The 23,424-nt window shown below is 37.5% G+C and overlaps 1 protein-coding gene and 1 long non-coding RNA gene across 51 annotated transcripts in view; one reads left to right on the forward strand and one right to left on the reverse strand.

Annotated features, from left to right (window-relative positions):
- Positions 1-23,424, forward strand: part of ANK2 (ankyrin 2) — a 356,900-nt gene that overhangs the window by 314,948 nt on the left and 18,528 nt on the right. For 24 of the 50 annotated variants that reach the window (XM_068682041.1, XM_068682046.1, XM_068682048.1 and 21 more), the window contains 8 exons: positions 358-569; positions 1,312-1,516; positions 3,286-3,382; positions 7,907-8,135; positions 10,630-10,755; positions 12,938-13,060; positions 13,720-13,752; positions 14,871-14,892. In XM_068682041.1, the coding sequence (XP_068538142.1) occupies positions 358-569; positions 1,312-1,516; positions 3,286-3,382; positions 7,907-8,135; positions 10,630-10,755; positions 12,938-13,060; positions 13,720-13,752; positions 14,871-14,892 (1,047 nt within the window). Of the gene's footprint in view, positions 1-357; positions 570-1,311; positions 1,517-3,285; positions 3,383-7,906; positions 8,136-10,629; positions 10,756-12,937; positions 13,061-13,719; positions 13,753-14,870; positions 14,893-17,376; positions 23,155-23,424 lie in introns of all 50 variants that reach the window. The other 26 variants (XM_068682024.1, XM_068682027.1, XM_068682022.1 and 23 more) reach the window with 4 other exon arrangements.
- The window catches only part of LOC137856539 (uncharacterized), a 61,589-nt gene continuing 42,567 nt past the window's right edge, over positions 4,403-23,424 (reverse strand). Inside the window, exon 5 of the long non-coding RNA XR_011096570.1 lies at positions 4,403-6,290. This is a non-coding gene — a long non-coding RNA (uncharacterized lncRNA). The remainder of the gene's footprint in view (positions 6,291-23,424) is intronic.

A 23,424-nucleotide genomic window follows, 5' to 3' on the forward strand; every position in this document is an offset into this window, starting at 1 on the left:
TTTTTGATTTGAGGTTTTGTTTCCTTGATGCTACTCCAAATCATAATGTGAAGTAGAAAGGGGCTTGGTCCGATCCCTTAGCTTGTTTGCCCACTGATTTTGGGCAAGTTTTTGACTTCAGTTTGATGTCTTAAGCTTCCTTCATGTAGTTGCTGAGTCTGTCTATGTCTGTCTTTCTTAATTTCTTTGTTTTAGCCAAGCTTAAAGTGTTGAGATGTTTCGTGTTACCCAGTAATTTCTAGACAAAATGCGTCTGTAAGTTGTGGTTAAGCTGTGAAAAGCTGGAATGCATTTTGAAGTTCACAAAATTGCTTCTATGAAAATTTTGTTTGATGACCATCTTCTCTTCTGCCTCAGTCCTTGACACACCAGAGGAACTTGAGAAGAAACGCATCTGCCGCATCATCACCCGAGATTTTCCTCAGTACTTTGCAGTGGTATCCCGGATCAAACAGGATAGCAACCTTATTGGACCCGAGGGAGGTGTGCTGAGCAGCACGGTGGTACCACAAGTGCAGGCAGTCTTCCCAGAAGGGGCTCTAACCAAACGAATTCGGGTTGGCCTCCAGGTACAATGAAACAGTTGGAAGGCATCTTTTTTTTTTTTTTTTTCCTATTTTCTTTTTCCTTCAGAGTTATACGGTTTATTCAGATTCTTGCCTGTTAACTGTATGTTCTTGGAAGAAGTGCCTCATTTTGATGATGATGATGTTAGTGTAGATCGTAGAACATTTTCTTGAATAGTTTTTATGAAAGTCTTCAAAGCAATTCAAAATGCAGTGATAGCTAGGTCAAATGGACCGTTTGTCATCATGAAGTAAACCAGCCTAGCAGTCTACAACTGAAAAAGGTGTAAGTCCTCCTGTCTTCCCTCCTCCTGCCTCCTGCTGAACCTGCCAAAAGCATCCAACACTTATCTTGGTCAGGCTACTGTGATTGTTGAAATCCTCTGTAAATAGCTGAATAGCTTACTAAAACAGCCAAGAGTTTGTTCTAAGGAGAAAAAAACAAAAACCTACAACAACACAAAACCACACATGCAAAAAAAAAAAAAAAAAAAACAAAACACAAAGGAATCATTAACTTTTGGTTAAGTGTATTAAATTAATGCTGATGAGCACCAGGAAAGACAATAGGAAGAGGAGGAGATGCCCCCTGCTCACTGGCAGTCAGTCTTTTCTCTGCAGATTTTCCTGAGAAATTGTGCCACTTAATGGAAGAGCTTTAGTATTTCTAGCAATATATAGACCCAGTGCTTTACATACTCTGTTTACAAGTAACTATTCTGTTGCTGTCTTTTGCTTTGGAAAGGCTCAACCTATGCATACTGAACTTATAAAGAAGATTTTGGGCAACAAGGCTACCTTCAGTCCTATAGTCACGCTGGAACCCAGAAGAAGGAAGTTCCATAAACCCATCACGATGACGATTCCTGTCCCTAAAGCCTCCAGTGATGGGATCATGAATGGTTATGGAGGTGACACTCCAACTTTAAGGTTACTGTGCAGCATAACAGGTAGGATACAAATACTAAAGCTTTTTATGTGCGTCTTGATATTGTCAGTCACCGTGGGCTAAATAAATAGATTGAACTGATTACACGTATGGAAAGTTTGGTGAAAAGTGAAACTGCTTTCCAATCAATCCATTTCTATCAGAAATATCATTTGTAACTTGGGCTAACAAGAAACATGTTACAATAATTGTAGATTTTGGTGGTGGGGTGTTGGCATTTCACTTAGAGTTTCCATTTCTTGAGTACCTCTGCCTAGCAGAGTAAGTGCAATATAGACATAAGGTTAAAATATGCTTCATACAAAAAATATTGGGGTTAAACAATTTAAACTTACTGTAACTCCAAAGTGATTAAGGCCGTATTTGGTTTCAGGCAACAGGCAGTAATTAGCTGCGTGCTTTCATTCTGCTTAAAATTTACCATCAAGTATCTTTGTCAATTTTCAAACTGATTTCAAATATCATCCCCATGTAAGATACATTATGCACTAAGATGTCTTAGTGAGTCATTACAGCGAACAGGTGCTTTTACAATTTGATACAAAGGTATTAATTAACTGACACCTAGTCAACAAAGAAGTATTTGCATTTCCAAGAAAGTGAAACAAGATTATTTAAATAAAGAATAGTCTCTAATATTAAAGAGGAATTTGAATAAATGCCATGGATAAACAGTAAATCAGTAAGGATTCTCCCAGAAACTTTAAACATGAACTTGGTTACAAGAATGCTTCACCAACAGGAGAAAGGAGGTTATTTCCTGGAAACTAGTGCTCTTCCGTGTATACAACTTGTTCTAAGGTTTGTGTAAAGACTCTGCTATATGGTCATATGGATATCTAACGAGTCAGCTGTATATGAGAGGGGGGACAGACATTCTTACTGGCTGGTTACCCATAGTTTTTCATTTAATACTTACATTTTATAAATAGCTGTAACTGCTGTTGGAATTTCTGTTTTCTGTAAGCTCATTCTGATTTTAAGCTAACTGGAATTAACGTGACATTCCTCACCAAAAGGTGAGGCAGGGGAAGATACTGAAAAACTTGAAAATATAGTCTAAGTCCCCATCATTCACCCTAGAACATCTGCAGGCTTGACAGACTTCCAGTGGCATAGGTCAAATAGGAAGCTGGCAACATCAGAGTTAAAGAAGGCCGAAACATTTAATAGGCTGGTAGGAATCCAGAAGTCTATCAATTGTACAGCAAGATACCAATGTGCAAATTTCAACTGCGGGATCTTCCCAGGAGCTGTCAGACACAGATTGCTCAATAGACTTTAATTGGAATGTGCAAAAGAAATTTCCTGGTTATGTACATACTGGACTAGAGTCTTTCTGAACTATTTGAAAAGGAATTAGATTATAGAAATCACAAATTGTAGTTGTTACTATCAGTAACAATATTATTGTCTCCCGAATAACAGTACTGATTTCAGTGCACTGTACCTGGGCTAATTTTGCCATGCATACATGAAAACTACAGAAAAAAACATCTTACCTCCCAAAATTCTAGCCTCTTTACCATTTATAAACCTGTGCTATGGCTGCTCATTGTTTGAAAATCATTTGTATGTGGATGATTTCTTTTATCAGGGGAAACTAACTATCTTACTAGCAGAATAACATGGACCAGGCATGGAGAAGGCATGTCTGAGATAATTGCTAGTTGCATAACAACTGTTCAGAAAAATGTAAAATATTACTTAGAAGCAAGAAGATTGGGAAATTGCCTGTTTGTAATTCTTTTTAAATTACTGTTATTTCAGGAGGAACCACCCCTGCCCAATGGGAAGACATCACTGGAACAACACCACTCACGTTTGTTAATGAATGTGTTTCCTTCACGACAAATGTGTCTGCCAGGTACCTATAAAACAAAACACAAGTTTTACAGTGTTACTTTCAAGTGCCTGTCCTTTTTTTCTCTGTATGAATTTGTTTTACAAGTGTTTCCTTTAAACTCTTTCAGTTAATGGTGGAAGGAACATAGGTACTTTGTGCTGTGAATCTATTGGCCAAGTATTTTGGAAGCTCTGAGCCTCCTAGCCCAGACAGAGGATGTGTGAGAGCTGTAAAGCCCTTACCAACTGAATGAATCTTATGCTTTTGTCATTTCCATCTCAGCCATTACTCCTCTGCAGTTAGTGCCTGCCGTGTTCCCAGAAATTACTTAATGATGTATTCATTTTTCTGAAATAGTAATCTGAGGGACAGTTCAATTTTCAGGTAATTAGAAAAACCTGGTTTCGTTTTGATTACCCCTACTGCTCAGATGCAGAAATACAAAAATTTCCATGGAAATCCCTTATTTGGGTAGCTCATTATGCATCTTACAAAAGATGTTACTTTCAGAATATCCAACAAATGAGAAACCAAGCCAAAAGATCTGTAGGTGTACCAAATTGTGATTATGTAGAATCTCTTCTAACCATCTGTTCTTGTGATGAGATTGAACTGCTGTCTTTCTGGTAACTGACAAACAGATTTTTGTTTAAAAAATATATGAGTTTCTGTTCTGTTGATGATTTATATCACAGAAATGCACAAAAATCTCAATCTCTATGACAGAGGGTTAAGGCCAAGACCTGGAAAGTTTTAAATTTAGGGCTCATAGTCTCATAAACAATTATAAAAATCTTGGATAACTTTGAAAATGTGACTATGCCATGAATTTCAAAGAATTTCCTTCAGTGCAAACATTAGGGGGAGAGTTATTACTATATATAACTGTATAACTAAGAGTTGTTACTATTAGATTAGGTTGTTTAATTAAACCTTTATTCAATGTTAGAATGAGTTCAGCTCCAGCACTCCATTAGGAGAAATAAAATACTATTTTTCAATACTTTGCCAGTTGAGAGCTGTCTTCCAATGAAGTTGAATGCTTTGCTGATGTGCAGTTCCTGTTTTTCAGTTCCTTTTTCTTTACTAACAATAGCCACTAGAGGGAGACGTTCAAGTGTGTTTTAGCTTTCATTGCTACCTGCAGTGTTCGTTTAAAGGGAGAAGTTAGATTAATTTAAGAGCCAAGCGCGGAGACTGGATGCAAAGTCTGAGAGGTCAAAATCTCTAAAACTGTGAAGTCTCCAGCAGGACTGCACATGAACTATAGCTGGAATGAGGGTGATAGTTTATTGAACTACGGCCCAGTATAAATATTAGTGGTGGATATTTCCTAATCCCCATGATGGCTTTTCTACTATTACTATTTAGTATTAGATTACTATTACTATTTAGATTAGATTACTATTGCAATTAAGTAAGCTGGGTCCCATTTAGAGATTTTAATGAGTTTCACCTCTCCTTTGTTATCTAGCTAAGTGTTCAACAGAGTACTTAACCCAAACATGATTTTAAATGCTGTTAAGGTTAGAAAATGGGATTTTTTCATGTATTTAAAGTCAGAGAATTACCATCTTTGCTGAAGGACAATTTAACTTGAATTTCTTCACTTGTACCCTGGTCTAAAAGTGCATCTGTCATTTTAGCCTTGTGCTCTGCTGAGAATCAGCTGATGCCTGACTGTTTGCTATTCACAATAACTTATGTTTAATTAAATTGTTAGATGCACAACTATTTTCCCATTCACAAGACTAATTCTATCTAAAATGAGCTTGGGAAACAGATACTTTTGTCTGAAATACATGTGAATTAAACTGCAGACTTTGAGGAATGGATGTTTTCCATTTCCTGAGCTGCATTTTTTTTTTTTAAATTTAGTATCTGTTTTGGCTTTTTAGTCCCTGGTGTATGGAAGAAAATGATTTGAACATATGGTGATTTCTCAGAGGATATAGCCTCTCCGGTTTGAGGCCAGCAGAGTATAATTCTTCCACACACTAGAAGTAAAGTATCAGTATGCACAACCTTTATGTACCAAACATGCTTTCTCTCTTCAAACGTCATCAGCCTCTGTTTTTCAACCAGCCTGTTTGTTAAATGTTCCAAAGATAAGCACAGAATGATACTCACTATTATTCAACCGAAGGATGAGTAAGACCAGAAAAATCACACTTGAAAGGTATGTGTTGTGGGTTATAATACCATGTAATCTACAGTAAGTAATAAGCCCCCTGTAGATTATATCAGCTTCTGCAGCTTCTGAGGTGTCTTCGACCTCTCATGACTTCCTTCTTCATCCTACGGGTGTCAAACTCAGCCATACTTTCCACCCACATGAAGAATTTTATGTAAATGAAATGTCATCAGCTCCAGAGAGAAACTAAATGAAATGATATCTGAGAACGAAGGCAATACATGTTACTCATTGCAAGATGTTTGGTACATTTCTGCTCGTATGTTTTGGGACTAGAAAATGGAAGTATTAGAGTTATAGATTATAAAGCTTATTTTAAGTGAAAGTTGTTATCTTTACAAAAGAACAATTCAGTTGTCTTTAGAAGGGTATAGGGAAATCCTGTATTTTTTTTTTTATTACTGGGCAATGCCATCCTGGCCTGAATGGCCCAAAGAAAGGATAAAGTTCCTGTAGCTTACAGTGAGGAGGAGGGGAGCTGCTCTGGAGGCTGAAGTTCCAGACATGAATTGCACATCCATGGTGTATGTCTTTGATAACTTTGTACATTTGTAAGTATGTATTGAGGTGGTTTGTTGCGATTCACATGTAGTAGCAGTAGGAAGTACTCACCCTATGGAGATGCAGTTATTTATTCTAGTAGCATTTGCCTGTTGCTTTGAATCCCTTCACATCTGACTTGTGGTGCAGAGTCACAGACTGGGCGCCATCAGCGTGGAAGATACAATGTATATTCTAGAAAGAAATCATCATTAAATTGAATGCTAGAAGCCCTGATACAGAGTGAGTCAGTGGTGATCACAGCCTCTACGAAGCAAGGGTGTAGTAGCAATCAGATTTGGGTATACCTGCTTCGTGTGTCTTCAAAATATAATAGTGCTTAAGTATAGAAATAAGTGTATATATCCCCATTCTTCAGTATGCCCCCCCAAAACTGCACAAAATCAAAGTTAAGTCTCTGACAGAATTCACATAAGAAGCATTTCTGATTTTGAATCAGTAGGACATTTCAGGCTACCTAGTAGGAAAAAAGCAAATGTTTTAGGCAAAACATGTTAACATTTCGGCTGTGAGAGGTGGAGGTTCTAGAACAGACCGAAGCATTAGCTACTCATGCCAAAACCACTTCAGTCTCCTGCTCCTCATCATTAAAAATTCAGAAAACTTTCACCACATCCCTACCGGGCAAAAAAAATTGTACGCAAATCAGTAACACCCAGGTGCAGCATACTGACAGATCCAGTGCTTAACAGGAAATTATACAATGTCTAGGAAAATATAAGGGGGCTAAAAATAAAAGGCTGAAATTGCTTACACTGTAGTTTAATGATGCAGTTATAGCCTGGAAGAGACACGACAGGATTGGCATTTGACTAGTTAGATGTAAGCAATTTTACTAAGATTTTTTATGAGACATGAGTCTCTTGTGCATCATCAGATGTTTAGCAGCAACCAGCTGCCAAAAAGATAGTGTATTTATTTCTCTGGATGAAAGACACCTATTGCAAACTTACATTTAAGGGGATATCTGAACTGTGTGCTTGGAGTACACCCTTCCCTACTTACTTTCTGCTTAGAAGTCAAGGAATGACCAGATAAGTAAGTAAAGACAACTTCAGAGATCTTTTGGATGTCTCTAGACCTGATGATCTGATCAATCACCATTTCAAACGTATCACCAGAAACTGTTGAAAGTGATGGAAAGCAGAGACCACCAAGCTTAGTCTAGGAAATATTCAGTTCTTGGTAAAAGAAAAAAAGCCAAAAGGTTGATCACATATTCTTACTATAAAGAATAAATCCCAATGAAAACAAAGTTGAGGCCATAGCCTACTTTTGAATAAAGGAACAGAAATATTTATTGGATACTGTGACAAATCCCTAGATCTCAGTAAACCATCTATAATTGTTTAACTATTATAAACATATTTTTAAATGTAAGATATTTTATAAACATAAGAATACAAGCAGGTTCGTGCATTTAAATCTTCAGAGTGTTTAAAAGCCAGTCATGTAACTGGAAGCAAATAAGCTTCCAAGTGAGTGAGATCGTACCAGAAACACAAACAACGGCCTGGCATTTGTGCAGCAGGAGATCCTATGAAAAGTCTGCATCTGGTATTTTGGAGCATAAGTTCTGGTACAAAAGCTTTTGCTGTTGAATTTGCTTCATGCTCCTAAAGCAGAGGAGGGCTTCTGCCAGCACTCCTAAGCTATTCTTCCCAAATGGTAGCTATTTTTCTTTTCTTCAGTTGGTCTGGTTGCCAGCTAATGCCACAACGGTGGAAACTATGTAATTATGTTGTTCAAATCTTTGCATTGATTATCCAACTTTTCATTTTAACTTACAGATTTTGGTTGATAGACTGTCGACAGACACAAGAATCCGTTACTTTTGCTTCCCAAGTGTACAGAGAGATTATCTGTGTCCCCTACATGGCCAAATTTGTGGTGTTTGCCAAATCACATGATCCCATTGAAGCACGGTTAAGATGTTTTTGCATGACAGACGACAAGGTGGATAAAACTCTAGAACAACAAGAAAATTTTGCTGAAGTGGCCAGAAGCAGAGATGTAGAGGTACTGTACAAGAATCTTAAACATTTTTCTCCATTTTCTAATGTCTGCTTTCAAGCTGCTGTTTTCTGCCTACTGCCTGCTACAAGGAGTGAAAAGTAAAAGGGCCAACAAATGCAATATCACAAATCATGGTAAGATGCAAGCTTTGCCTTTGGGCAGATGCAAGTTAACAGGAACTGCCAGATATGAGTGACCAAATCCTATTTGCAGTGGGCCGTTACTGACCTGATAGTCCACAGGGCTAGCTGGAAGGTTATCTATATTCAGTTGTCTACATTTGGGTCTTTTGGTCATCTGGTTAGCTGATGCTAGAAAGGGAGTCCCTTTGGCAAAACTGCATCTTTTGCTTTCTCCATAGCATCACTGGCATTTTAAGGGGACGTCCAGTGTGTTCTCAGGGAAGTCCCCAGCAAATAAAAAAAAGAGGTAACTGGAACATTAAACTGGATGCAAGGGGAGAGTAAATACAGGAGTGAGCTGGTTCAGTCTGAGCTCTCTGTTATAGACTTAAGACTTACTTAGAAGATCTATAGGACAAAACTGCACTGAAAAAATCTGGTTTCCCAAGTTGCCTTTTTATGGTGGACCTGTTAAACAGTTACACTTAGAAGCTGGACTGATTTTATGCTAGGAAATTGCGTAGTAAAATGAAGTTGGGCATTACCATTTAGTCCAGAAGTTTCTTATTCTTTGTCCTGCTTTTCTCTGGTGTCAGGGCCAGTATTTAATTCAAAGATTGAAAATTAGAGCAGCATCTTCCAACTAACTATTATGAAATCTACTTTTACGTGGGGAAGCAACACCAACATTTTGAGATTGCTAGTTCTACAAGAAGGAGGAGAGGCATTTTGTATGGCTTTTATTTTAAACAAACAAACAAAAAACAAAACACTATAGCTTGTAAGAATTGTGCGTAGCTGTAGAGCTTGGTTAGGGTTTTAGGTGCACAGGACCCAAGACTGAAGTAAATCACTTTAAAAGTGAGCTGATAGGTATAGCTGATAGGTATTTTAAATGGACTTTTTGCCTCAGATAGCTCAAAACTATGGATGTGGGCTAGTCCTGAGTTTAGTCCAAGTACATTGAGGTATTTTTCTCTGATGGTCTGCATTGATTACATAAATTTTAATTAGCTCTGTAACAAACTGTTGGGAGATAACTTGAATTTCTTAGTTATTCCAGTAACTTCCTCTTAGAGGAATATCTACATAAAGGTGAGTTTTGGAGTGGTGTGCTTTCCTGAACAGTTACGTTTCCTGAGCCTGATACTACCTGGGTATTATAAGGGGAGAAAATCAAAGACACAAAAGGATAGGAATTGTCAGCTTCTGATAACTCCATAAAAGCATATTATTAACCAAAAAGGCAATCAACAGTAGTCACATTTTATCAGCATATTTGCTACAAAGAGGTTATGCTGCTTTACAAAAAAAGTCATGTCTGTTGCAGAACAGGCAAAGGTTTTTCTGTATGGGATCCAACGAACTGCCTGCCTTTTTCCCTCTGTATCTGTCAGCTTCCTCAGAAGAAGTGACAAATTGGAAATGCATTAAGTACGTTAATGGCATATTCTTCTTCTTAGTAGTGTGGTCTTCGTATGGTGTTTTTTTTCCACGACTGAACCCCACCTTTAAATATATTTGTTCTCACTGTTCCTGAAGCTCTGACAGGCATTTGTTGTGCAGAGCACCGAGGTAAAATATGGGCTCATAAAACTGAATGGCAAGGCTGAATTTCTGGTAACTAATGACGAGATATTAATGTACTGGTGATTTGAAGGGAACGGCTCCAAAATTGGAAGAGGAGATTTAAACATGTGGAGGGGCCACACAAATAGCAATCCAAAGATGTAAGCAGTATCATTATATGGGCATTTTGTTTGCTTCAGGCCTGACTTTCAAAAGCTCTAGACCTTCCCAAATCCAGTCAAAGTGAAAAGAATCTACTAACATATACTGTCTTTACCTGCTGCAACAGGCTGTTGTAAGTTGATTAAACTCATAGGTAGTTTAATTTAGAAAGTTTTTGCATTGTTCAGGAATGTCCTGTGCAACTTAATGATATTCACAAACAGGCTTATTATCTTACCATTCAAATCTAGGCTTTCTGCTTTGAATGCTGATGAAAATGTTTTTTTTTTTTGGCTATTTTGATGAGCCCAGGTTAGTAAAGTATGCTAAAATTTAATCCAATTAAAAATAAAAATATATTTAAAATGATAATTTGCACAGATTCACAACACCAAATGCTCATTCTGTCATTTATAGTGACACAGTATTGTTACCGAATTAACAATATATTCCAGTTGGAATTTAATAGTCTGAAATGTTTCCACAGATTTTAGGTGACTGTTTATAACAAACCTTGCAAATGTTGACAAGTCAAGTCCTAGAAATGTAAGAAATTGATCTAAACTACTGTAGATTTATGCTGAAGAATCCTAATCCCATGACTTTGATTAATTGTTGCTTTGTCTCTTTTTAATTTCCAACAGGTATTAGAAGGAAAACCCATCTATGTTGACTGTTTTGGCAATTTGGTGCCACTAACAAAGAGTGGGCAACATCATATATTCAGTTTTTTTGCCTTCAAAGAAAACAGACTTCCCCTGTTCGTTAAGGTAATATCTATATGTGAGCTATGGATAATAATTTTATTTTTGTCTAATTATGAGTTTGTGATAAAGTTAGCAGACTGAACGGTCCAGTATTTTTTCTTTTATCGTCATGGATTAAACATTGACTTGGGTAGTTAAAACCTACCAAATCTATGGAAATAGCTATCTGAACTTTATTAAAAATTTGCTCTAAATACAATTATCTGTCTCTACACAATACACCCTACATTTGTCAATATGGATAGGGCTGTAAACACAGATGTAAGTGTTCTTCAACTAATCATACACTTCAGTAGCTATGCAGAACTTGCTTGGGAGCTCAGTAAGAAAAGTATTGGTCCTTTTTAGATATTTTGAGTTGTAGCTAAGGTTACGATGACTTTCTGCATTATAGTTCATTTGTTTGTAGTGTTCTGGAAAATTCTCGTTTCTGGATGAAGTTAATTTATCTTTAGTCAAAAGGTAACGAGGAAAGGTTGGACCTGGTGCTTAGGGACATGGTTTAGCGGGTGACAGTGGTGGTAGGGGGATGGTTGGACCAGATGATCTTGAAGGTCTTTTCCAACCCTGAGTCTGTGACTAAGGTTAACTTAAAAGATAGTTTTACTGTATTTTTTGAAAACAAAGGAAAAATGAAGTAATTAATTTTTATAAAGTCCAACTGTAACCTAGTTTTATCCCCATAGCATGTATTATGCCAATATTCTATTGTAAAATCTTTTATGTGAGCAGAAAAGTCTGTTAAACAAAAGCCAAAACAAAAAACACATTCAGCAAAAATGAATAAATGTGTTGTCCCTGGCTTTGGAACCAGCAATGTAAACACCATGGGCCACAGAGCTCAGTTGCTTCTTTCATGAGATGTGTAGGGAGCAGATGTGAAGAAGTGTGGTCTGTGCTAGCAGCAGAGGGGGCTGCTGCCTCTGAACCACCACCACCTTCTTTTCTGGATGGAGAGACTCAGAGGCGCTCTGCAAAGCTTTTCCAACAAACTGTGTTTTCCTTCTGCTGGCTCATCCTGCCTACAGCAGAGCCATTATATAAAAGTTTTAGAGAAGTACTTTATGAATAAAAACTTCCAAGTGAAAAAAATCAACCCACTCATTTCATTAAATTTACTCTGTGTTTCTAGACAACTTCTAAACTCTCTTTCTCCTCCTCAGAGATATTTTTAAAGCTTTTTTAATTTAGAACTCTATTTATGCCAGCGCCTATCTTTGGCTTTGCATATTTTTCTCCATGATGGGTTTTCCAAAATGTGTTCAAAAACATGGGGCTTTGCGTCTACTGTTTTCAGTCTGATAACATTAATGCCCATGTATCCAGTTGTATCATCTTTATCTGTTCAGAAGATGAAGAATGAGGTAATGCTTTGTATTTGACATTATGTTTAATCCTCCTGACATTACAAACAAAAGCTAGAACTGCATCACCATTATCTTAAGTTCTAAGTGCTTACGCTTGTTTATGCTGCCAGCTGTGAAACAGTTTTTTCTGAATCATTGCAAAATGTTAGAGCATAAGATGCTGTAGTATCATTTGCAGGTTGTCACACTCACACCTAGAAACACATTCCAGCAAATGTCTTCAGTGTAAGAACAGGATTTATCGATACATTTGAGAGAACATTTTGCAAAAGCAGAAATTAAGTGTAAGCTTTCACTATTTTCAGCCTCTCAGCCAAAAGAGTAGCTGAATGAACAAACAATATTTAATACTACAATTTTGAGCAGAACATTATTGCTAATATCAGCATAAATACGCATGCTTGCCATATGGTTTATTTTATAACCTATTAGAAAATGAGTCTTTGTTATTACTACAAAGTCTGGGGATTGTTTCAGTGAAAGACAGGTATTGTAAGTTATCACAGAAACCTTACCATACCAGAATGTGTCTGTTCTTTTAAGATTATTACAGCATTACCACTGACTTCTGTAAATAAGTTTCTAATGCCTAGGCCTGTATGTAGTTGTGTTTTCTCTTGCTTTAACACACAAATACATCCATATATACATTTACAAACAAGTGGGAAAATAACATAAAAACCACATTATTTTCGCCTACATTATTTTTTCTCCCACATCTAGCCTCTTTTCTACTGAATTACTTTGAGTGGTGCAAGTATTTTAAATGGGAATATAGCAAAATAACAGATGCTATGTCTATATGCTTCCTCCACCAGGTGCGAGATACCACTCAAGAACCCTGTGGACGGTTATCATTCATGAAGGAGCCCAAATCTACAAGAGGTCTTGTTCATCAAGCCATATGTAATTTAAACATCACTTTACCTGTTTACACAAAGGTACTGTGAAATGATACTAATCTATCCTAATCAGCATTGTAACAACCAAGAAATGAGTAAGAGGAAAAAATATAGTCAAAGGTTTATAGTCAGGTATTTTAAAGAGTCATTTTTTCCTGTGTGTGGTAAGTTGGACTTTTTACTGTCCTTGTCAGTTTAGGAACTCTATGCATTTTAGTAATGCATTAGGCTGTTTGAACAAAATGTTATCTGTGTTTTTGATTTTTTCTTCAGTGTTTTCAGCATGTAATATAGTTTTATTGTAGCATTTTTTGTATAATTTATAAATAAGATGTCTCAAGCTATTTTCAATTTAAACGAGTAACTTTTAAAACTATTTTAAATATTTATTCATGCCAGCTTATAGGTGTAAAAGCATGCATAAATGACAAGTTTTAGGACAAATAAGGATCATGAAGTCTAACATCCAGAAGCAATGTTTCTGTCTGTAATTTGCTTGCTGGTGTAGCATTTTGTGTTTTGCACTGGCAGTACAGATTTCTGCCACCTTTCACACAAGAAATCAATTGCAGAAACATACTGCATAGTCTTCTGTTAAGTGTTGTATGAAATTATTTTTTTACACTCTTTTCTTCTAAAAACTGTGTATTTTGCCTGCTCTGTTTTCCCCTTCTTGCATGGCAATTTGGAACTGAAAGGAATCAGAATCAGATCAAGAACAAGAAGAAGAGGTAATGTTGCTAATAATAGCATGTTATTGTTTATGCATACTGCTAAAATACAGCTAATATATACAACTTAAAAGATTAAATCTGTAGTGATTTAAAAGGATCTTCCATAGGAACACTTCTGGAATTTACTGAGTTTAACTTTCCCGTAGATAAAGTTTTATTGATTCAGCTCCACTGATTTTAGAGATGTATAATAGTACATTTTCTTTTCAAAGTAGTTTATAAACATTTAAAAAATTACTCTGTCTAGAGTAGGTCATGCAAGTGAATTTATTTAATTTATATTCTCCTCAGCACACAACAAAATGGGAAGTGGTGTTGATTTTCTGATTCTGAAAATTATCCCACATCCTAAAAATAACGTAGGGGTGCAAATGTTATTAGCTGTGGATCTGGAACATCTGGAACATTTTTGTTTAACCTGATATCTATCTATTGTCAGAAGCTAATTCCCATTATATATTTAACAGCGACATTATCAGGTGGTCATTCAATTTCATCATGAAAGCACAAAACTAATTATTTTAGCCTCTATAGTGCTGCTTACGCATTTCCAGTGAAGTCCCAAAAAGTTGTTTTTAACAAATCTGTACTCTGCAAAAACCAGGTAGAAGATACTGGAAAATTATTTTTCCAAACATTTATGAATTCTGATACTTTCACGTAAGATGCTAAACCACAAAAAGACAAGGTTATTGGTGGCTAAAGACATCTTTGCATTTTTAAAGCAAATTAAAAATTCATTATGTTAATAATAATATTTAGTGTGCTGATATAATTCCAGATTGATTTGGAGGGACGTAAAATAAGGGAAATTAAATTATGCTAAGTGTGACGTTTAATAACATTAAAGCCTAAGTGATTACAAGGAGTATATAACCATGTAAGTCTTGCCAATGATTTACTTACATTCATTTTTCATGTCTGGAAAAGCAAGAATTAGCAAGATCTTACCTGAGACAATAAATAGCTTTTATTTTGGTAAAGAATACTTTTAAACAAAAGTGGGCTTTTTCAATACTCACTAAAGAATATCTGGCAGGCTTTCACTTATCTTCTATGTTGTATTTATCGACAGTACTTGCAACTTTTAAATTTTCCCCTTTTTTCTTTTCCAGGTTGATATGACTTCAGAAAAAAGTAAGACTTTTTTTTTAACACTGTAATGCAGTTTGTGTGAAAGATTGTTAAAAATAAAGATAAGCATGAAAGAGAGCTAAGCTTTAACAGCTATTGCTAATAACATCAATACTTTAAAAATGTAATAGAAAACAAAGTAATATCAAAAGTTATCCAATTAAATACGTTTTAATATATAAATTAACAAGTAATACAATTTAAAACAGTTTTTCTAAGCATTTACTTTCCTTTGACATCCCTAGTGATCCCGCTATTGCTATTTTGCTTGTATGAATGCTCATCCCTCCATTTTTGTCCATTTGTTGATACACATTGTTGCCATTTGAGATAAATGACAGTATCATTTTTAACAAAAACATAATTAATATCCTAATATATTTCATTAAACTCATGAAATATAAGCATGCAAAAAAGTGATACTGTCCAAAGTAATCAGAGTGTTTAACCCTCCCCTCCCGCCCTTTACTGTGGTGAAATATGACTGGAAATGTAACTCTAAGCTTGGTGTACCATATAAACCCTCCATATATACAGAATCAGTCCATTATTAGAATCTGAGGGTGAGTGGTTCATAGTGCCAAAGATCTCCTTTAATGAGGATGTAAATCAAACGATATATATTTATATTAAGTACATCTCTAATAAGAAATCACTGCATTTGAAAACAGCTCTTAAATCTATTTAGGAAAAGAATGACTTTGTTTACAGTTTAAAGTGCAATTTCTTGCCTCTATCCTACATTGCATTTTGCTGTCTATTCCCGATATACTATGTACATGTTATAACTGGAAAGACAACAGCACCAAAGTCCTGAAGATCAAATGGATGGCCATTCCCCTATAATCTCCTTTTGTCTAAATTAGAAGTGCTTCAGCTAGAAAACAAAAGACATTAGTGTGACAAAACAGCCAGTAACCTGCTGGAAAGTAGCATTCATCATGATAAACAACATTACCAATATCCAATTTCTGCTCTAATTCATTATCATTTATGCCAGGAGGACCAATTTCACCAAGGTGGAAAAGACACACTGAAGTACAGTCAGCAGAATAGAATGTCAGTTACCCCATGGATATTTTTACAAAGAAATGCAGAGAATTTTGTATTGCCTAGCCCTTGTATTGCCCTTATTTGCATTAGTACTTTGACTTTTAGACCAGAGTGCAGAAATATACCAAGTTTTACGTGATATACTACCTCTAAAAGAAAAATGTACAATTCCCTACAATTTCTAAGTTACGAGCAGAAAACAATGCTAACTTAATTCCTCCAGCGTTTAACTCTGTTCAAAATACATTTGCTAGTAGTGCTTCCTGAAATTAAATATTCCCAGTAGGCAGTAATGGCATAGCATCCAATATACCATATATATATATATACACCAATATACCACATACATATATGTTTGCTGATTGTACAGATTGGACAAATATTTCACCACAGTACGTTTCACAATAACTTCATGTATCTTTAATTTATATGATTAATTTTAAAGCTCTTGTTTTTTAACTGAGGTTACATTCACAGAAGCATTTGCAACACCTTTGCTTTGCATGGAAATAACTTGCCTTACATAAATTGTATGTATGTGTCTAGTGTGATTGTCTGATTTTTGGTTGCCATACATTACATTTTTTTAAACTTTGAAATCACTTCTAAGTTGATTCACATTTTTTTCTTATTATCTCTCCTTTTCTTCTGTCTTCTCTTTCCTCAGTCAATTCATTAGTTGTCAATGAGGATGTTCCAAGGAAAGGACCATGCCTCTTAAAACAAAAGAATGTTTGTTCCATTGTTTAGGTGTGAAATCCCCTTAGATGAAATGCTGGTTTGCAGCTGATTCAGATCTCGACATATTTGATCATATTTTAGATTATTGCAGAATTACTTATAACTTTTTATTTTGGTCATTAAAAAAACAAACAAACAAACAAAACAACAAAAAACACATTAACCTAATGTTATTCTGACAGTTTGCTAACACTGGCTTTCTCTTAGAGGAAATCGACTTTCAATCAGTTCTGATGCTTTCCCCCTCTTTTCTTGTTTATTTTTATTTGAACATTGATCTGTAACATCTGAACAATCTTGAGATGCCTATCGTTGTGTAACTTCACTGTGTTTCTTCTGTTTTTAATTTTAAATTTTGTTGTTGGTGGGTTTGTTTTGTTTTATTTTTAATGGTGTCCTGATTTGGTTTGTTACAGCTTTGGTAATGTATGTGTGGTTGTGCTATATTGGTAAATTAAGCAAGTTATTTCCTGCCATTTTCCTTTTCAGTTTTTTTTTTTTTTTTTTTTTTTTTTCCTGTTAGCTTTGCTTTGCACTTGTACCCTCAGATCTTGTGGATCCACCATTCCCGGTCCATTTTGTAGACCTTCCTACCACTGCAACCAAAGACTGTCATTTTCAGTCCTGATTACATTTTCCAATCTCTATTTTTGATTTCCATTTTACTTTCAATGTTTTTCATTCGCATCAAAGATGACGAGACAGAATCTACAGAAACATCTATCCTGAAAAGCCATCTGGTTAATGAAGTCCCTGTACTAGCCAGTCCAGACTTGTTGTCTGAAGTGTCTGAGATGAAACAAGATTTGATCAAAATGACTGCCATCTTGACAACTGACTCTTCTGATAAATCGGGCTCAATTAAAGTGAAAGATCTTGGAAAACCCACTGAAGAAGAGCCAGGAGAGCCTTTTGAAATAGTTGAAAGGGTGAAAGAAGACTTAGAAAAAGTAAATGAAATTCTTAGAGGGGGGTCCTACACCAGAGAAGAGCATGCTATGCAGAAGTCCCTTTCCAGACAAGAATTTGTAGAAGAAGAATGGGTCATTGTCAGTGATGAAGAGATTGAAGAGGCCAGAAGAAATGCTCCTTTAGAAGTCACTGAACCTACCTGTGTAGAAGTTGGGATAGACAAAGAGACAAAAGAGACAGAGAAGAAGGACATGATGGGAATGGTAGATTACCTTAGTGACGATTTAAAAACATACCTTTCTCTTCATGAGGTACAGCCACAAGCCTTACAAGAAGACTTAGTAGAAGAGAGATTTGAAGCTGTAGTAATAAGCAGGGAGTCTGAAAAAGGAGGACAAGAATCTCCAACAACGGAAACACTAAGCCCTCAGGAGCAACACAAGCCTGCCTTAGAAATTAAAAAGCCAGTTAGAACTAAACTGAGAGATAAGCAAAAACAAAAGGAAAGCAAGGTGCAAAGCAAAGAAGAAAAACCAGGACTAACGAAGTGCAGTTCGGATGAGGCAGTACACGAGGAGGAACAAGGCTTAACACCGGCAGCTGCTCCTGAGGCTAAAGCTGTATCCCCTGTAATAGAGGAAACTCCTATTGGCTCAATAAAAGATAAGGTAAAAGCTCTTCAGAAAAAAGTGGAAGATGAGCAAAAAGTACGTTCAAAACTACCTGTCAGAATTCAAACAAGAGAAGGCACTGCAGAAAAGGCTTCTAAAAAAACAGTACCAGTCAAAAAGCCAGCTGCACACAAAGCACAACCTCCCGTTTCACCTTCTTCTAAGACTGAGAGACTTGAAGAGACCATGTCAGTTCGTGAGCTGATGAAAGCCTTCCAGTCAGGTCAAGACCCATCCAAAAATATAACTGGACTCTTTGAGCACAAATCTGTCAAACAAAAGCAACAGCCCCCTGAGAAGGAAACCCCTCGGAAAAAAGCAGTTTCTTCACAAAGTGAAACAAAGCGAGTAACAAGCCACAAGACAGACAAACCAAAGGACAAACACAGCACTACGTTAAAAGCAGAGAAAGAGCCACAATCAAAAAAAGGAAGAACACAGATTTCTACTGTTGAAATTACCAAGAAAACTGTAAGTAAAGACCAGGTAAAACAGCAGAGCAGCAAAAAACCAGCAGCCGAGCCTCTCTCTCCAGTATTTGTTGATCAAAGTGCCAAAGATTCAGCAGGTGTAAAGGGCAGGACTTCTGATGACCAAGCAGATACTGACTTTCAGATCAGCCCTGACAGAAAAACCTCAACAGACTTCTCTGATGTCATTAAAGAAGAACTTGAGGATAATGACAAATATCAACAATTCCGACATCTTTCAGTGACAGAGGAAGGCGAGCTTAACTTGGAGCAAGTCCTGACCAGTCCTTTCAATGTTGCTTTCCCGACAGAGTATGTAAAAGATGGATTCCTTCCTGCTCTTTCTCTGCAAAGTGCTGCTTTTGATGGGAGCTCAGAGAGCCTTAAACATGAAGGTGTGGCTGATTCTCCAGGCAGCCTACTTGATGGAACTCCTCAGATCAGCTCTGAGGAAAGTTATAAGCATGAGGGGCTGGCAGAGACTCCAGAAACAAGCCCTGAAAGCCTTTCCTTCTCACCAAAGAAAACTGATGGGCAAATTGAAGAAGCTAAAGGAGCAGCTAGAGCACATACAACTGCAGAAACATGTTCTCCGAAGGAACTCTCTCCAAAGGAAGATGAAAAAGGTATTACTGAAAAACAGCTAGATGCTGTAACTGAGACTAGTAAGTCTCATTCTGACCATGTATCAGAAGAGCTTGTACCTAAAGCCTCTGAAGAAGAGGCTGATAAACTTAAAGAAAGTAGCTCAGCTTCCATAATGAAAGATATTAGCAGGGATAAAGAATCCAGGACCACTGCACACTTAACTAAATCTTCCGAAACACATGACACTGCTTTAGAGAAAGAAAAAGATATAACCTGTGAACGTCGTGTTGTGGTTAGAAGTCCCCAAAAATTGGAACTCTCACTTGCTAGCCATGATAGTGAAAGCTTTAGCCCAGTTGCAGATGACTCTTTGGCTATAAGTCATAAAGACTCATTGGAAGCAAGCCCAGTGCTAGAAGATAACTCATCACACAAAACGCCTGATTCTTTGGAGCCCAGTCCTATAAAAGAGTCTCCCTGCCGTGATTCCCTTGAAAGTAGCCCTGTAGAACAAAAAGTGAAAGCTGGCATTTTGGGGCAGGGTCCTCTTCAGTCTGTTCTTAGCAAAGGAGAAACCTGTCCAGAGCTGGCATCGGTGCGTTCCAGGATTCTCCGTGACCCAGAGGGGAGTGCTGATGATGACAGTCTAGAGCAAACATCTCTCATGGAGAGTTCAGGGAAAAGTCCTCTTTCACCAGAAACTCCCAGTTCTGAAGAAATTAGCTATGAAATCACACCTAAAACAGCAGACTCACAGGCACTGTCAAATATACGAAAGTCGGCCATGATACCTGAAGTCAGTGAAGAACCAGAGGATGACTGTGAAAGTGAACCAAGGAAAAGATTTACTCCTGAGGAGGAGATGTTTAAAATGGTAACCAAAATCAAAATGTTTGATGAATTAGAACAAGAAGCAAAGCAGAAGCGAGATTACAAAAAGGATTGTAAGCAAGACGAATCTTCTGCAGTTGCTGATTCAGAAGCTGCATGTGAAGCTGAAGAACCAGAGTCAACAACTGTTGAAGAAAAAGTTATACCTACAGTAGTGATGTCTTCAGCAAAATCTAGAAAGAGTTCTTCCTCTTCAGAAAGTGAGCCAGAATTGACCGAGCTTAAAAAAGAAGCTGACTCAGGTTTCTTAATGGAGCCCACGATCCGAGTGCAGCCACCTTCACCATTACCATCCAGTATTGACTCCAGTTCTAGCCCTGAAGAAGGATGCTTCCAACCTATCGATTCAAAACAATGTTCTTCCAGGATAGGTGCCATTAAAGCAGAACAGGATAAGCCAACAGAAGATGACAAAGAGGAACCGTATGTCCTTGGGGACAGCTGTAAGGCTTCCACACAAGAATCTGGCACTTGCCATTCTGATGGTTGTGCACCAGCAGAAACTGACAAATCAAAACGTGATAGCACAGATGACAGTGAGATAGTTAGTCCTAATGCCCCAGTCACACAATTGCAGGGTTCTCCCTGCCATTCTTTTGGTGACAGTTCTTACAAAGAAGTTCATGTTGAGTCTTCACCAACACTAGAGCAATCTGATACTAATGAAAGTAGTATCAAAAGCACCACACTGTTAACACACTCAGATCTCATTGCTGAAGGAGCAGTGCTTGAGAAAGCAGGTGACGATTCTTGTGGACACAGTATCACGGAGTACTCTGTGCCACAAGATGGCAAACTGGTTGAAGGTGATCCCACTGACCATTCTGGTCTGGGGAGTGATTTGGCAAAAGTAGATACAGATCTTGAAACACCTCAAGGAGATACTCATATTGAGGAACCCTTGCCAGAGTATTCATCCCTCACCACTGAAACAGGGGAACTTGAAAGTTGTGTAGTGGAGGCTGCTGAAAGTAGTGCTCCTCATATAGTAAGCCCTTATGAAAATGTGTCTTCTGAACAATTTTTTACTGACTGTGAAGTTAAGGTAGGATCTGGTGAAAGTCTGCTATCTAAGGAAGACTATTCTACTGAAGAAGGAAAAGATCAGAGCAGTACCATTTTGCTTAGCAGAGACACGGGTAGCAAATATCAGTCTTCAGAGGAAGTATATATGGAAATAGAACCAAAACCAGAGGATTTATTTCAGAAAATCTCACCAGGGTCTTCAGCATCAGATTCCACGAAGTTAGCTGAATCCACCATTGACAATGTAAGAACTGAAACAGAAAAATTGATCAGTCAAGTTGTCATCACCAAAACTGATGTGGATTCTGACATGTGGAGTGAAATACGTGAAGATGATGAAGCTTTTGAAGCTCGGGTGAAAGAAGAGGAACAAAAGATATTTGGTTTGATGGTAGACAGGCGATCCCAAGGCACAACACCTGATACAACACCAGCCAGAACACCCACGGAAGAAGGGACACCACTTAGTGAACAAAATCCTTTTCTTTTTCAGGAAGGAAAGTTGTTTGAAATGACTAGAAGTGGAGCCATTGACATGACCAAAAGGAACTATCCAGATGAAAGTTTTCACTTCTTCCAAATGGGGCAGCAGCCTCAGGAAGAACTTTCTTTATGTGAAGAAATGAAAGAAGCAGCGGAAGTGGAATCTTCTAAGCCAGAGAGCTTACCAGATCCATTTCCCCCTTCAGAATCAGAGGACTTGGATATACAAGGAAAAGATGCACTGAAACGTTCACCCTCGCCGTCTGAGTCTTGTGATAAATCAGAAGAAATGAGTGGTGAAGGTGTCAGCATAGGCACTGCAAAAGCAGAGCTTAAATCCAGAATTCCAATTAAAATGGGTATTTCAGCTTCTTCAAAATCACCAAAGAAAGAAACTGCTGCCTCTGAAGCTGAGCCCTTCTCCGGAGCGGAGACTGACATGGTTGATAGCAGTCAGGTGCCTTGCCCTATGTCTCCTGAGCAGTCTGTGGTAGAAGATGAGTTAGGTTTTTCCAAGGTCACTAGATTGGTCTGTTCTGAACAGGATGAGGAGTCCCCAGACTCTTCACCAGAGGAACAGAGATCTGTGATTGAAATCCCTACTGCTTTAATGGAGAGAGTGCCTTCTTGTGAAAGCAAATCCAAAATTCCTGTAAGAACAGCTGCTACTGCATCACAATCATTGCAACAATTAGAAAACGAGAGCCTTCCCACTGATGGCTTTCTTGACAGTCTGCAGTGTGAAGGAAAAGATGACCAAGCAAAACCAAAGTCTAAAATTCCTGTCAAAGCAGCGCTCCAAAGAGCTGAACAACAGTATACATCCACAGACACACCTGTCCACAAGCTAGAGTCACCCAAAGCTCTTGACACGACAAGCAAACTACCTACAAAACAAGATAACCGAAGTAAATCTGAATCTGATGCAAGTGTTCCCATGGACCCAAAGATTAAACGCTCGATAAAAGCTAGGAGTTATGCAGAGGCAGAAGCAGAGACGAGGGAGAGGGAGATGAAGGTTGAGCTAGACTCAGAGGAGGCAACAACAGGAAGACTCAAGGTATTTTCATCACGGTTGCCAGTTAAAAGCAGGAGCACTACAGCCTCCCGCAGTGCTTTTAGTCCTACAAAAGAAAGTAAGGAACATTTTTTTGACCTTTACAAAAACTCCATAGAATTCTTTGAAGAAATTAGTGATGAAGCTTCTAAGTTAGTGGAAAGACTCACACAGTCAGAGAGAGAACAAGAATTAGTTTCAGATGACGAAAGCAGTAGTGCCCTAGAAGTTTCAGTTATTGAAAATGTGCCATCCATTGAGACTCAGCAGTCAGTTCCTGAAGACATCTTTGACACCAGACCCATTTGGGATGAGTCTGTAGAGACTCAGATTGAACGTATCCCTGATGACAATATCCATGACCATGCTGAAGGTATTTGCCAACGACTGGGATTCCCTGTGCGACGCATGTCATAAATTAAACTTTTTGTTTCTTGTTTTCTTTGGTGTGTGTGTGTGTATATGTAAGTTTGTATACATGTGTGGTATTTTCTTGTAAGCTTTTGGTGGTTAGTTGTGTATTTTTTTTTCTTTATAAGCTGTGTTTGTTTTTTGCGTTGTGTCTGTATTTTTCTTGTCTGTGAAATAATCTCAAGATTGCAAGCCATGTGTGCTTATGAGAAGTGTTACCTTAAACACAAAC

This window comes from Anas acuta, chromosome 4, assembly GCF_963932015.1.
Source record: "Anas acuta chromosome 4, bAnaAcu1.1, whole genome shotgun sequence".
Lineage (NCBI taxonomy): Eukaryota > Metazoa > Chordata > Aves > Anseriformes > Anatidae > Anas > Anas acuta.